This window comes from Bufo gargarizans, chromosome 2, assembly GCF_014858855.1.
Source record: "Bufo gargarizans isolate SCDJY-AF-19 chromosome 2, ASM1485885v1, whole genome shotgun sequence".
NCBI lineage: Eukaryota > Metazoa > Chordata > Amphibia > Anura > Bufonidae > Bufo > Bufo gargarizans.
The window spans coordinates 525,997,140-526,013,281 of NC_058081.1; the positions used below are offsets into that span (position 1 = coordinate 525,997,140).

At 41.2% G+C, this 16,142-nt stretch overlaps 1 protein-coding gene across 3 annotated transcripts in view; it reads left to right on the forward strand.

The window, feature by feature from the left end:
- The window catches only part of PKP2 (plakophilin 2), an 88,396-nt gene that overhangs the window by 57,835 nt on the left and 14,419 nt on the right, over positions 1-16,142 (forward strand). For all 3 annotated transcript variants that reach the window (XM_044281442.1, XM_044281443.1, XM_044281444.1), the window contains exons 7-8: positions 11,030-11,147; positions 11,878-12,039. In XM_044281442.1, coding sequence (XP_044137377.1) covers positions 11,030-11,147; positions 11,878-12,039 — 280 coding nt within the window. The remainder of the gene's footprint in view (positions 1-11,029; positions 11,148-11,877; positions 12,040-16,142) is intronic.

Below are 16,142 nucleotides of genomic sequence, written 5' to 3' on the forward strand. Positions count from 1 at the left end.
ATGTTTAGGGAGCGGCATGTAACAGTAGAAGCTTCTTCACAAACAATGAGAAATCATTTCTTTCTGATTAATCTCTATCAGTTGAATGCACAGAGCTGGTGAATGGTTTTTCTTTTTTTTCCATTAAGGGGGGGGGGGGGTGTAGATATTTGCCCTTCCCTACCAGATCTCCTGGCATTTCCTGTAAATCAGTTTGGCATTTATGGCATTTGTTTGTTGTCTGGTTACAATTGGCCTTTCAGACATATACAATTAAATAAATTCACATCCATGCAGTCTAAAACAATGCAATTCATAGTATTTGACAAACTGAGCACACAAAGGGGCCCCAATTTTTTCTGTCACCAGATATTCCAAGGGTGTGTATAAATTTGCAAACGGATTCTCTTTAAACCCAAAAGAGCAAAAAATTGTCACCATGAAATGCAATCTGCAGACAGCCTATTATACAGCAGGAGAAGGTGAGCAAACTAATATATAGTTTTATGGGAAAAGATTCAGCAAAACTTGTGACTATTACACTTAAAGGGGTTATCCTATGATTAATGTAAAAAAATGGCAATCTCTTTCTAACTAAGCTAGGATCAGCCCTGTACGAGTCACATGGGTCCTGAGATCTCCCCAGTCACTGCTCTCCTAGATTTCTATCAAGCTCTCAGTTCAAGGGGAGTGTCTTTTCTGCTGCAGCTCAGGGGGCGTGTCCATGTTCTCCCTATCACAGCTCAGGAGGCGTGTCTCAGCTCTCCCTATCACAGCTCAGGAGGCAGTTGAAGGATAAAACTGAGCATGTGCGACCTTCTCTGTGAGCCATACAAAGGAATAATAAAAAAAAACTAAACAGCAGGTGGCGCTATACAGATATATTTTATTGAATAACTCAGTGGCCGATTGTTGGGAAGAAAGCGTTCCTTCCCGACAGTCGGCTGCTCGTTCAGTGAAGGAGACCGCTGAATTTACATGCAGAGATCACCTTCACAGTATGAGGACGAGGGATTGCAATAGCTCATACAGAATCATGGTTTCTGAGCAGCAGATCACTGTTTAGACAGCACGATCTGCTTCTCAGAAGCCACGATCGGTGGAGCCTGCATGAACGACAGGATGACCCGATGAACGAGTGTTTCACTTGTTCGTTGGGTGATGAGCGGCACATTTAGATGGCCAGATTATTAGGAACAAGCATTTCCGAAAATCTAGACGATTATTGGGGAGTCTAAATCCACCTCTAGTATGTCACTAATCTTAGCCCAGGAGTCTGAAGGTGGATTTAGACGCACCTCTCACATTGAAGAAGGTGTCTGAGCTAAATACAGCATGCTACAGAGCAGGGGGAGCTGAGAAGATTGACATACTGTATAGTTTTATGAGAAAAAAAATTCTGTATAATTTGTAATTTACTCAAGTCAAGGAGTCGGTCTTATTAGTGTTTGACAGCCTTCCCTCTATGACTCTGTATACAGAGAGAGCTGCCAATCACTGATAGGATCCAGAATGAGCAGGGATTTAACTTTACATTACAATACATTACAACTTTTACATCGATCTGCTCAGCTCCTCCTGCTCTATACCATGCTGTCTGCTTTGTCTTGGTGACATGTTAAATTAAGTTCAGGTGACATGTTAAATTATTATAGTAGTAATATTGTATGTCTGGTTGCACAGTATTTCAGGTAAACCGACTGTATACGGCTATTTTCTCACTAGCGCTTTAGATCCAGTAGGCCGTTCCGGCAGGGAACACCCAGCCGGATTATTCTGCATTCCAGCCAGAAGTTTGAAAGTCTCCATCGAGCCCCATCAACTATAATGGGGACCGCAACCTGGAAAATATGAGGAGAATCGTCCGTAAAGAAAACCTTTCTGGAACAGCGTGCCAGATCTCATGCGCTAGTGTGAAACTAGCCTTACACTAACTCAGAGCTTTCATGAAATAAAATCTATGCTGCCCCAAAGCGTTAAACTGGTCTTTGCTACGTGAATTAAAAAATACATTATGTTCTCTGTTGCTAAACAACATTCGCCTCAGTTTTCTATGTGCTGACAAACACCCCTCGGCTGCACCTAGTCACTTTAACTAGACTATTATATGCTCTTGGTCTTTCAGAGTTGCCAATAAATATTAATAATTCATCAGACACAGTAAGCAGGTGTCACCTCACCGAGAAGGGGGGGGGGGGGGGGGGGTTCGTGAGCTCTAATAGTGAAGACTGTGCTGCTGGGGCACCCGAACAGAGCTGACTAAAGTGTAGATGTAGTGGGTAGAGGGGGGCTACTTATCATAGAACCAGCATGTACCAACTGACTAAAGAAGGTATGTAGAATTGAGTTAATAAAGGGGATCACCAATGTGGTCTCTTATTTATTAGGCATAATGGGAAAAAAATGCAAATAACAACACAAGGCAACCTGATAAATATAAGAATATCTATAATTTTTTTTATCTCATTCCAGCGTCTTCTACACGTACCTACTGTATAAAGCCAATAATGTTTATTTGCTCTGTCGTAAAAGCGCCTCCGCCCGTATCCAGCATATTTGTGGCTTTGCTGTATGAATGTAGTGAAGTATTACTCTAGAATTACCACATTAGATTCAGTAGAATAGGAAGTGTATTATTATACTTTGATCTGCCAGAGGAATGTCAGCGGAAATCGATGAGGTCACAGGGCGTCTGTTCACACTTCCCCAACAGGTAAGCTGATTAATGGGTGAGCAATAGCTGCCTGGAGCAGACACATAATGACCAAGGCATTGCATCCAGGATCTCTAGGCTCTAGTTATGTAATCCTGAGAGACATAAATAGTTAGTTTCTGCAGTCCTCACAAATATAGATAATAGAACTATTAAAATGTGATGAACAAAATAATAATAAAATAATAACAATAATAGGTTCGGTATGCAAGAATATAACAGTCTTTACAAATATACATAATATGCCTATTTAAAATGTAAACCAATATGTAGAAGATTAAAACTGCTATAATACTGCTTCCGATGTTCTAGAATATAGCTACCATAATACTGCCTCCTATGTACAAGAATATAACTACAATACTGCCTTCTATGTACAAGAATATAACTACTATAACACTGCTTCCTGTGTACAAGAATATAACTACTATAATACTGCTCCTATGTAGAAGAATATAACTACTATAATACTGCTCCTATATAGAAGAATATAACTACTATAATACTGCCTCCTATGTACAAGAATGTAACGTCTATAATTCTGCCCCTATGTACAAGAATGTAACTATAATAATACTGTCCACTCTATACAAAAATATAACTACTGTAAATACTGCTTCTTATGTACAACATTAAAACTACTCCGCTACTGCCCTTTATGTACAAGAATATAACTACTACTTTACTGCCCCAGTGTACAAAAATATAGCTATTATAATAATGCCTCCTATGCACAAGAATATAACTACTATAATACTACCTCAGTGTACAAGAATATAACTACTATAATACTGCCTCCTATGTACAAGAATATAACTATTATAATACTGTCTCCTATGTGCAAGATTATAACAACTGAAATACTGACCATATGTACAAGAAAATAGCTACTATAATACTGCCCCTATGTGCAAGAACAGAAATACTATATACTGACATTATGAAATATAACTACTTGGTACTGCCTTTTATGTACAAAAATATAATGATAGCGTCTATGTAAAAGAATATAATACTGCCTGTACACCATAATACTACTGTACAAGAATGTACAAGCACTATAATACTAATGTACAAGAATAAAAATACTACAATACTGATGCCTATGTACAAGAATACAACTGCTATAATACTGCCCTCTATAAACAAGAATATAGCTACTATAATATTGGCTCCTACAATAATATCTCCCTCTATGTACAAGAATATATTATAATACTGTCCTCTATGTACAAAAATATAACTACTATAATACTGTTCCTATATACAAGAACATAACTACTATAATACTGTCTCATATGTACAAGAATATAACTACTATAATACTACCTCTTATGTACAAAAATATAACTACTATAATATTGATCCTATGTCCAAGAATATAACAACAATAATACTGCCTCCTATGTACACGAATATAACTACTATAAAACTCTATCCTATTTACAAAAATATAACTACTAGAATACTGCTCCTATGTACAAGAATATAACTACTATAATACTGCTCCTATGTCCAAGAATATAGCTACAATAATACTGTCCCCTATGTACAGTGGCGTCTCTAACTTTCAAATTTTTGGGGGGCACACTGGGGGCCAGGACAAAAGTAGGGGGGGCAGCTATAACAACGATACATTTACACAAGTATGCTTAGAAATGCTGCAATACTTTACCCAATACCAAACCGCAATAGGGAAGAAAAACCCCAATCACTCAGATTTCAACATGTCCTAGCTGCCTGGGGATCTGTGGATAAAACTTATGGAGGGGGATCTGTGGGTGACACACCGTTTATAGCATCTTATGCTATGTGTCATCCACAGATCCACCCCATATCAGTGTCATATCGGGATCCCTCTCCCTATAAGGCCCCATTCACACATCCGAAATTTGCGTAACGGAATTGCGGACCCATTCATTTCTATAGGGCAGCACAACGTGCTGCCGGATACGGAAATGCGGACCCGCACTTCCGGGTCTGCAATTCCGTTCCCGAAAAAAAATGCGGACCCGCACATTGCCGCTGTTACGGACGTCTGAATAGAGCCTAACAGTGTCATCCACAGAGTAGCACAGATTCCCCCCCCCCCCATAACCGTGTCATCTACAGATCCCCCTCCCTATAACAGCGTCATCTGCAGATCCCCCCCCCCCCCCCCGTAACAGTGTCATGACATCCAAAGACCCCCGATCCCCCTCCCTATAACACTATAAGAGTATCATCTACAGATCCCTACCCCCCTATAACAGTGTAATGACTCATGACATCCACAGACCACAGATCACCCTCCCACCGCTTACATTTGAACATGATTTCTCTAAACGGTAAAGTAAACACTGTAATCATCCAGGCTGCACTGACAGTAACTTTAAAGGGGTTCTGCACTTTCATTTAACTGATGATCTATACTCTGGATAGATCAATAGCTTCTGATCGGCGGGGGTCAGACACCCGGTACCCCCGCTGATCAGCTGTTTGAAAAGGCACCGGCGCTCCAGCAGCAGTTAACCTGCTACACACCGTCACCACTAGGTCAGGCTCAGTCCAGTCTGTTCGGTATCGGTAGGTTAGGGTAGGGTAGGGCCATGCCACGCCACACACTGTCTGTTCTCTAGTCTGGGCCTGGCTGGCTTAAAGGGCTTCTGTCACCCCACTAAAGTCATATATTTTTTTTTTTCCAACTTAAATTCCTTATAATGCGATATATCAATATATAATGCTCTTACTCATTTTGGTTGGGCAGTTTCTTAAAAAAACAGACTTTTATAATATGTAAATTACCGTACCGGTCTTCAGTCGGTGCAGGCGCACTGAGTGGAGGACGCTCGCTCGGCCGCTCCTTCCTCAGTGCGCCTGCGTCGGGTGTAGATGTGATATCATCGGCGCAGGCGCACTGAAGGAGCGGTTGAGCGAGTGTCCTCCTCTCAGTACGCCTGCGCGGACTGAAGACCGGTACGGCGCAGGCGCCAGATTTAGGAACGCAGACAGGGCCAGCCAGAGGACGAGCGCGTTCGCTGGCCCTGTCAATCAACATGAGGATGCGGCTGCTATGAGCAAGTAGCCGCCCTACTTGCTGGTAGAGATCTCATTTACATATTATAAAAGTCATTTTTTTTTAAGAAACTGCCCAACCAAAATGAGTAAGAGCATTATATATTGATAAATCGCATTATAAGGAATTTAAGTTGCCCCAAAAAATAAAAATGACTTTAGTGGGGTGACAGAAGCCCTTTAAGCAGCTGCTGCCAGAGTCTGAACTCAACTTGTCAGGTCCTGGGGCCGGGGGCGGAGCCGGGGACGCGGCAGCGGTGGGTGGAGACTAGAGAGTGAGACCGCAACGGCACCAAGTCAGATCATCAGATGTAAAGAAGATGTCAGGTAGGGCTGCCTAGTGCCTACACAGTGCACAGCAGCGCAGCATAGACCATCCACCACCAAAATGAATGGGGGACATTTTAGTTGGGGGGGCACAGCTTGATGTAGGGGGGGCCGTGGCCCCCTCTGCCCCCCCCCCCCCCCCCCGGCGACGCCACTGCCTATGTACAAGAATATAACTATTATAATACTGTGTCCTATGTACAAGAATATAACTACCATCATACTGCCTTCCATGTATAAGATAATGGTATATTGTACATTTTGACAATTACTCATAGTCTGCCACAGCATCTAGTTTTGCGATATAATGCTTGTTTAACATCTGCGGTAAGCACATCCGGCAGGCTGTTCCATGGTGCGATATTTGTCCGGCTGCTAATCGGCCTATTTACCACTATAGTGACTGGAGCTACATGGAATTCCGGCAGTGCATGGCTGTGACGGATCCGGCAGGCTGTTCCATGGTGCGATATTTGTCCGGCTGCTAATCGGCCTATTTACCACTATAGTGACTGGAGCTACATGGAATTCCGGCAGTGCATGGCTGTGACGGATCTGGCAGGCTGTTTCTGACTAAACCAGTCTGCCAGATCTGCTTACTGCAGATATAAAACAAGCCTAAAGCTCATATTACACCTGCAGTTAATGCTGAAGATCATCGCAGGAACGCTCATTGGCAATGATCTGGCAGTGTAATACTGCTGCCAATCTGGTAATTAGAATCTTTTAGCAGGTTTAAAAATTATCATTTGCCGGAGCCAGATTGTGCTGTGCAACCACGATCTGCTGCAGGTTATGGGCACGAGTGATAGCATTAGCGATCGTTCCTCCCTATACTATGGAGGATATTGCTACATGTTATAACAGTGGTCTCCTCCGCTAACCAGCAGGCAATTGCCAGAAAGGAACGCTAACTTCCCCTCAATTGCCTGCAAAATCTGCAGGTGTAATATAAGCTTTGGATGTAAATACAACCTATGTTCGCCCTATGTAATATTTAAAAGATTCTGCATGAAGACCCTACCTACCTACGTCTCAGAAGTGTTTGTAGTTTGCCTGCAGCATGTTTCTAATCTTTTTTGGAATTTGCACCCTTAATGGCTCCCTGATCCTATTACCTTATTATTACTGCTGACAGAAATCCCAAAAACACTCACATAGCCAGCAAAACATCCCCTAATCAATGGGAATGGCTATAAATACCAGAGTGATGGAGCGAACAATGTGACCTTTCTGAAGGTCATGCTGGAGAATGCCTATCTAATTGACAGATAACGAATCTGCAAATTCCAGTTTCACAAAATGTACAACAATGGTCGGGGGGTGATTGTAAATGTGAGTCCTGTCTTCAGGGGGAACGTCTTTTTTTAATCTTTTCTTTAATTATCTTTGGGGCATTTGAAAATAATGGCTCCTTTAAAAATTCTACTAATGCAGAAGAATAATATCTTGGTCAAGTATGGTCAAACGTGATATCAGAAACTGTCTCATCTTGACAATGGAGGGCATACAGATGAAAGTCGAAAACTAATCTTCTCTGCATGATACAACATTCCCCCCTGCAATGGCAGTACAGAATCTTTGGAGTGGCTTGTATATTTATATCACACTTCTATCAGTACTATACCCAGCTTCATTTTATAGATCAGAGATATCCTATTGTCCACTCCCACAATATGGCCTCCAGCTATTGCTTGGGTGTATCATCAACAGCCACATGACCTTACTGTTATGACATTATTTAAAGTGGTTCTGCGAGAATTATAATAAAATGATATTGAAGTATTTTCATTTTCTTAAATACATTCCTAAGTACCTTTTTATTAGTTATAATGGCTCATTTTATCTTTGGAGCAGTCATTAGGAGAAATAAAATGGCCACCATCCTATTAGTACACAGAAAACCTGTTCTAATCACATAGCAAGTTACTTCAGAACAGTGAGGTAGAGAGCTGCCTCATCCTCCTCTCTGCTCTGCTTGTCAGGGATTATTATCCTGAATACAGCTGATAAGAACTTCAGCTGATTCTCTATAGGAATGGAGTTCATGAGGAGACATGAAGTACAGAGGAGGATGGGGGTGTGGATAATGAGCAGCAGCACTTGTATGCAGTCTCCATTACCACAGTCTGTCATGTCCATCCTCTCTGTACTTCATGTCTCCTCATGAACTCCATTCCTACAGAGATTCAGCTGAAGATCATATTAAACTGTATTCAGGATCATAATACCTGACAAGCAGAGCAGAGAGGAGGATGAGGCAGCTCTTCACCTCAGTGTTCTGAAGTAAAGCTACTTTCACATTGCCGTTTCTGAGTCAGCTTGTGACATCCTTTTTTCAGGGCTCTTGCAAGCGGCCCAAAACGGATCAGTTTAGCCCCAATGCATTCTGAATAAATAAGGATCCGTTAAGAATGCATCAGTTTGGCTGCGTTCGGGCTCCGTTCCACTTTTGAGGCGGACACCAAAATGCTGCTTGCAGCGTTTTAGTGTCTGCCTGACAATGCGGAGCCAAACGGATCCGTCCTGACTTACAATGTAAGTCAATGGGGATGGATCCAATAAAAAAAAAAAGAATAATGCAAATGGTTCTGTTCCGAACAGATACAAGCATTTGCATTATCGGTGCAGATCCGTTTGTGCAGATACAAGACGGATCCATACCGAACGCAAGTGTGAAAGTAGCTTAACTTGTGCTGCTGTGTGATTAGGATAGGTTTTGTGTGTACTAATAGGACGGCGGCCATTTTATTTCTCCTAATGATTGCTCCCTAGACAAAACAAGCCATTATAACTAATGAAAGGTATTTGGGAATATATTTATAATAAAGTAATATTTAAGTATTTTCCTTTTTGTTCATTCCCGGAGAACCCATTAAAGCAATGTATGGCATTTTTACATATATGGTCCTGTTACATAGACATTGTTATATGTCCTCTATATAACGCAATTATATAGGCTTTGTTTGGCATATTATGTGGGTACTGTGAGGTTCTGTTACTGGGGAACTGTATAGTAGGAACCAATATCTGACAACCGTAGGGCACTATTATGCAGACAATGTATACTTACAAAATGGCAGATTTTAGATTCTTAATTGAACTTTTTACAGTGAAATTTTATACCTCTTACCTCTTTCTGCCTTGGCGTTTGCAGCTTAAGGGGAATTTGCCTAGTCAGCAACGGTGTTGAATATAATCACACCAATTAGACAGACAACAGTCACAGGAGTCCAATGTATTCATCCTATTCAGCGTTCCTACTTGCCACCACATACTGCTTATGATCTTTCCCATAAGCACTACTATAGTAGTATCCACAGTGTACAAAAATGTAACTACTATATTACTGCTCCTATGTACAATAATATAACTACTATAATTGCTCCTATGTACAATAATTAAACTACTATAATATTGACCCCTATGTACAACAATATAAATACTATAATAGTGCCTCCTATGTACAAGAATATATCTACTATAATACTGTCTCTATGTACAAGAATATAACTACTATAATACTGCCTCTATGTACAAGACTAGAACTACTATAATAGTGTCCTCCTATGTACAAGAATAGAATTACCGTATTAGAATACTGCTCCTTCATACAAGTATATAACTGCTGTAATGCTGCCCCCACGTATAACAATGTAACTATACTATAATACTGTCCCCAAGTACAAGTATATAATTACTATAATACTGCCCCATATGTACAGGAATATAATTACTATGATACTGTCTACTATGTACACACGTATAACTACTGTAATGCTGTCTCCTCTGTACAAGAATTTAAGGGGATTGCCCGATATAATTAAAAAATATCATACAATGTCTGAAAAATAATAAATCATTTACTCACTCCTTATTCCAACAGCAGCAGAGACATACCTGATTACAGCACATGACTGCTGCAGTCATTCACTGTCCTCAGCAATCTACTGCTAAGGACAATGATTGGCTGCCGAATCCAAGCAAGTCAGAGTAGTCAGTGACATGCACAGTAATGTGCCTGGATTCGGCATCTCACTGCTGCAGCCAATCGCTGTCCTCAGCTGTAGACTGCTGGGGACAGTGGCTGACTGTAGCAGTCAAATGTGACTCAGTGAATATATGATGGTTTTTCTTTTTACAACATTTACTACTAGAATACTTCCCCTATGTACAAGAATATAACTGCTATAATACTGCAAACAAAATACGCCTGCTCCTATTGGGCGCAGATCCCACACCAGATGGTGTGGAACCAAACAAAGGCAGGAGCAGAAACAATGGAAGTCCCAGCCAAGAAAGGCTTTACATTTTCATGGTACAAAAGGACACACAGGAACACTGCATTTACGCGTCTCAGACGCTTGTCGCTTCCTTAGTCATAATGCATTAAGACTAAGCATAAATGCGGTTTTCCTGTGTGTCCATTTGTACCATGAAGATGTTGTAAATGTTGTTCTACATGGGTTGGCCTCGACCTTAGTTTCAGTGAAGAGAAATCTTAATGCTACAGCATACCAAGACATTTTTGGTAATTGTATGCTTCCAACTTTGTGGGAACAGTTTTGGAAATGCCGTTTTCTGTTCCAGCATGACTGTGACAGAATGCACAAAGCAAGGACCATAAAGACATGGTTGAGTTTGTAAGCCTGGCCCTCTCATCCAACATCAATGCCTGACCTCACAAATGCTCTTCTGGAAGAATGGTAAAACATTCCGACCTACATACTCCAAAATGTTGTAGAAAGCTTTCCCAGAAGAGTAAAAGGCGTTTTAGCTGCAAAGGGGTCAATTAATGCCTATGGACTGAGAATGGGATGTTCTTAAAGCTCCTGTAGGTGTCCTAATATTTTTTGTCCCTATAATATATATATATAATTTGGGATCATTCTCATCCTGTCTCTACGTTATATAGTGTCATATCAGACACTTATCCTATTCTTTTGTCTATGACAGGAACATGAGCTCTGCTGGGCCTGAGGGCAGGAAGGCTTTGCGGGAATGTGATGGACTAATTGATTCACTGGTACATTACATCAGTAGAAGTGTTGCTGACTATAAGCCTGATGACAAGGTAGGTTCTCATCATATGGAAAGAAAAATGGATGTCTATATAACTAGGTCTGTTGGAAAGCTGGATAACAACCAGGGGCGTACACAGATCTCATAGGCCCCTATAGCAAAACTTAGTATGGGGCTAAGCCCTAGGTATGCGTGTTGTGTGACAGTTACTCTCAGGTACTGCAGAATGCAAGGTGCAAAGCCCCAGATTTCTGATGAATTTGCGCTTTACTTTTCTTTTTATGAAGTGGAAGAAACTGTAAAAAATGCCTTTGGACTACCTTTTCCAAATTAAATGTCTGGAAAAGTGGAATTGGTGCTTCAAAATTATTGTGCTCATTTCTCAATGTAGTTACAGCAGAAAACTGTCAAAAATACATTGATACATTTCCTGCTTCCCTTCTATTACAAAGCTGTCTGCCTGCAGGCACCACTAGGGGGAGCTCTGTGCATAGGAATTTATGCAATTACTGTGGAAGCTGTAATCATCTCTTTATATTGAGCATCTCCTAGTGGCGGCTGCTTGATCAATGTTTTCATGCGGGGAAGAGAAGTTCAGTGCTGGGCCCTCTATCTCCCCAGCCCTATAGCAGTCATGTGGTCTGTCTACATTGCAGGTACGCCACTGATGACAACCTCTCTGGGGGCTGTAATGGGGACCATATTATTTTTCACCCAGCTTTAACAGAAGTACTGTAGATACAGCAGCTATTTGTAATGTGATGTTATTTGATTTGTTTTAGGCTACAGAGAACTGTGTGTGTATTTTACATAACCTGTCATACCAGCTGGAGTCAGAGGTGCCCAGCAGATACAGCCACAACTTTAACACACAAAACCGGAACCTGACCCGCGACGGTACAGACATTGGTTGTTTTGGCTCACGTAGCAGGAAGCTCAAGGAGGTAGGAATATACATATAGTATGACCCAGTAATGTTAACTTACTGCAGTGCAGAATGTGGTTTTGCTACAATCTGAATTAGATCTTGACTGAACCAAAAAAAAACACCAATCATGTTTTTGTATACAGTTCCTATGCAGATCATGTCTCTCCATGGTTATAAACTAGAGTCTGCAGATTAACAAGCAGAGACAATGGAGTAATACTGCAAAATAGTTGTCTTTTATCAAGGCTATTTGCAAATTGACCGCAGTTGTTAAATTAAGTGGCTCTGTAGAGTACTTTGGAAAAAGTTTTGATAAATCGTCTTACACCTGCCGATCGCTAGAGAGAGAGGTGCTCACATACTGTGCAGGAAACAGAACCGAGTTTTACTCATAGACTTTATACTGAGCTTGTCTTCTGCAGTGAGGAGAGCTCAAGATACTCCTGCTTCTCTCTGCTCGTTGTAGCATTTGGCGTGGCTCTCCACACTCAGACCCCCATCAATCAAATCTTTTCATATGTCACAATGACCTATTAATAGTTTACCTATATACGTATCTCTTACATATATAAAAATGAGTTTCTGTCTGTCTGTCCAAACGTCTGTCTGTCTGTTCTTTATGCACGACTAAATGACTGGACCGATCTTCACCAAATTTGTTACAAAGGTACATCAAATGTCTGGGAAGGTTTTAAACCAGGTCTCAGCTCTCTAGGGCCTACCGTTCCTGAAATATTCCCAAAATATGACCTGCATTAGCCAATACAAGCCTGCAAGTCTTTTTCTTCATATTCCAACTGCCATACACACTGTTACATGACCCTTATCAGCCAATAAAAGCTCGCAGGCCCTCAATCTCCACATGCACACAGTTTTATTCCAAGTTTCCATAACAACCCAGACATTTTTCTTCACTGCTGTAGGCCAGCTTTAAGCTAGGGCTACATGACGACAATAAGTCTCACGACACATAGGGCATAACTACACCGCAACATGCATCCATCTTGGATAGAATTTTTGTGACTGTCGTGTAGCAGTCGCAGCATGTCGCAGTGCAACACCTTAGCCTATCATTATAAAAATTGTTGCGCGACATTGGTACGACAAAATGTCGCTCGACACATGTCGTCATATAGCCCTAACCTCATATATACAGTACAGACCAAAAGTTTGGACAAACCTTCTCATTCAAAGAGTTTTCTTTATTTTCATGACTATGAAAATTGTAGATTCACACTGAAGGCATCAAAACTATGAATTAACACATGTGGAATGATATACATAACAAAAAAGTGTGAAACAGCTGAAAATGTCATATTCTAGGTTCTTCAAAGTAGCCACCTTTCGCTTTGATTACTGCTTTGCACACTCTTGGCATTCTCTTGATGAGCTTCAAGAGGTAGTCACCTGAAATGGTCTTCCAACAGTCTTGAAGGCGTTCCCAGAGCTGCTTAGCACTTGTTAGCCCTTTTGCCTTCACTCTGCGGCCCAGCTCACCCCAAACCATCTCGATTGGGTTCAGTGACTGTGGAGGCCAGGTCATCTGGCGCAGCACCCCATCACTCTCCTTCATGGTCAAATAGCCCTTACACAGCCAGGAGGTGTGTTTGGGGTCATTGTCCTGTTGAAAAATAAATGATGGTCCAACTAAATGCAAACCTGATGGAATAGCATGCCACTGCAAGATGCTGTGGTAGCCATGCTGGTTCAGTATGCCTTCAATTTTGAATAAATCCCCAACAGTGTCACCAGCAAAGCACCCCCACATCATCACACCTCCTCCTCCATGCTTCACGGTGGGAACCAGGCATGTAGAGTCCATCCGTTCACCTTTTCTGGGTTGCACAAAGACACGGTGGTTGGAACCAAAGATCTCAAATTTGGACTCATCAGACCAAAGCACAGATTTCCACTGGTCTAATGTCCATTCCTTGTGTTCTTTAGCCCAAACAAGTCTCTTCTGCTTGTTGCCTACTTGCCTGTCCTTAGCAGTGGTTTCCTAGCAGATATTCTACCATGAAGGCCTGATTCACACAGTCTCCTCTTAACAGTTGTTCTAGAGATGTGTCTGCTGCTAGAACTCTATGTGGCATTGACCTGGTCTCTAATCTGAGCTGCTGTTAACCTGCAATTTCGGAGGCTGGTGACTTGGATGAACTTATCCTCCGCAGCAGAGGTGACTCTTGGTCTTCCTTTCCTGGGGCGGTCCGCATGTGAGCCAGTTTCTTTGTAGCGCTTGATGGTTTTTGTGACTGCACTTGGGGACACTTTCAAAGTTTTCCCAATTTTTCAGACTGACTGACCTTCATTTCTTAAAGTAATGATGGCCACTCGTTTTTCTTTACTTAGCTGTTTTTTTTCTTGCCATAATACAAATTCTAACAGTCTTTTCAGTAGGACTATCAGCTCTGTATCCACCTGACTTCTCCACAACGCAATTGATGGTCCCAACCCCATTTATAAGGCAAGAAATCCCACTTATTAAACCTGACAGGGCACACCTGTGAAGTGAAAACCATTTCAGGTGACTACCTCTTGAAGCTCATCAAGAGAATGCCAAGAGTGTGCAAAGCAGTAATCAAAGCAAAAGGTGGCTACTTTGAAGAACCTAGAATATGACATATTTTCAGTTGTTTCACACTTTTATGTTATGTATATAATTCCACGTGTTAATTCATAGTTTTGATGCATTCAGTGTGACTACAATTTTCATAGTCATGAAAATAAAGAAAACTCTTTGAACGAGAAGGTGTGTCCAAACTTTTGGTCTGTACTGTGTATGACACCTTGTGTTTTGCAAATTATTCATTGTTTTACTTCATATTCTTACTTATCAATAAAACTGGAGTACTCCCAAAAAAAGTGCGCCCTTTGCTCTAAAATAATTAGCTTGCATATTGAATGAATAACATTAGTTTCTTCGGTACATATTGCGTTCTGCCAAATCAAGCTAACACTGTTACAGTCATGTATATTTGTTGTTACGTTATCAGTTGTTGGAACCTTCCTGGTTCAAAGGATTATGTCCTTATATGGTCTGCAAACTTTCAGCTGCTCGGAGTTGCGTGCTCAAACAGCGCTTCTTTCCTGCCTCGCTTCCCAAAGTTCGCACGAGTAACTCACTAAGTGAGCGGACAGCAGCTCAATTGGTGCAGCAGAAACAGGCCGCAATGATGTAGAATGTAGCCGATGTAGCAGAGTTCTGTTGGTATAGCCAAGTTCAAATGTAGCAGAGTTCTTTCGGTACGATCAACGTACTGGTCACTTCCAATGTTGTTTGACTGCGTTTTTCAGCTCTGTTCATATGAGTCCAATAAATAAAGGATGTCGGCGTAGTCCTTTAGTGATAGTTGCCAGGAGAAACGTTCAGAGAGCTGGGTCGCATACACTAGACGCGTTTCGGAACGACTGTTCCTTCCTCAGTAGTGAATCATATAGCGTTTAAACAGGAACCTGTTGGTTATGACTATTTATACTCTCTTTGGGTATATTGTAAAATGTGGACTAGGATTCAAGTTCCATCATTGCAAGCTGATTGCTAATGACATTTTTGCATTCTCTCTGAATGTCTTGCAAAATATAAACTGGGATACAAATCTTATATTTGCAAACTGATTACCAACTTTATCTTATTATTGCTTGTATTCCCGATTGTAGATACATAATAAATAATTATACAATACCAAATTGTTCATAAGAATAAAGAAAGAAAGAGAAAAACTTCAAAACTTGTCTTAGATGACTCTGGGAGGGGGAAAGGGGCAGGGGTAGTCAATGCGCTGATACACAGCCTGGCATTGACTTCCTGTGCTACCTCACCCACCTCCCTTTATAGAAAACCGAATATGTCCAATTCTGAATTTAGTCCCAAGGGCATCAGAGATCCAAACTCAAAAATCTTTTTTGATTCACATCTTGACATTTTGGCCACAAAATCACTCCCTCACCAATCTTCCTTGACTGATTGGATGGCCATGTACTTCATCCCCCTGGGATCACCTGCATATTGTATTTTAAAATGTTTAGACAGTGGGTGTGTTTCTGACTCTTTTTTTATATTATTGATGTGCTCTGAAATTCTGGTTTTAAATACCCTATTTGTGCTTTGGGCATGGGCAC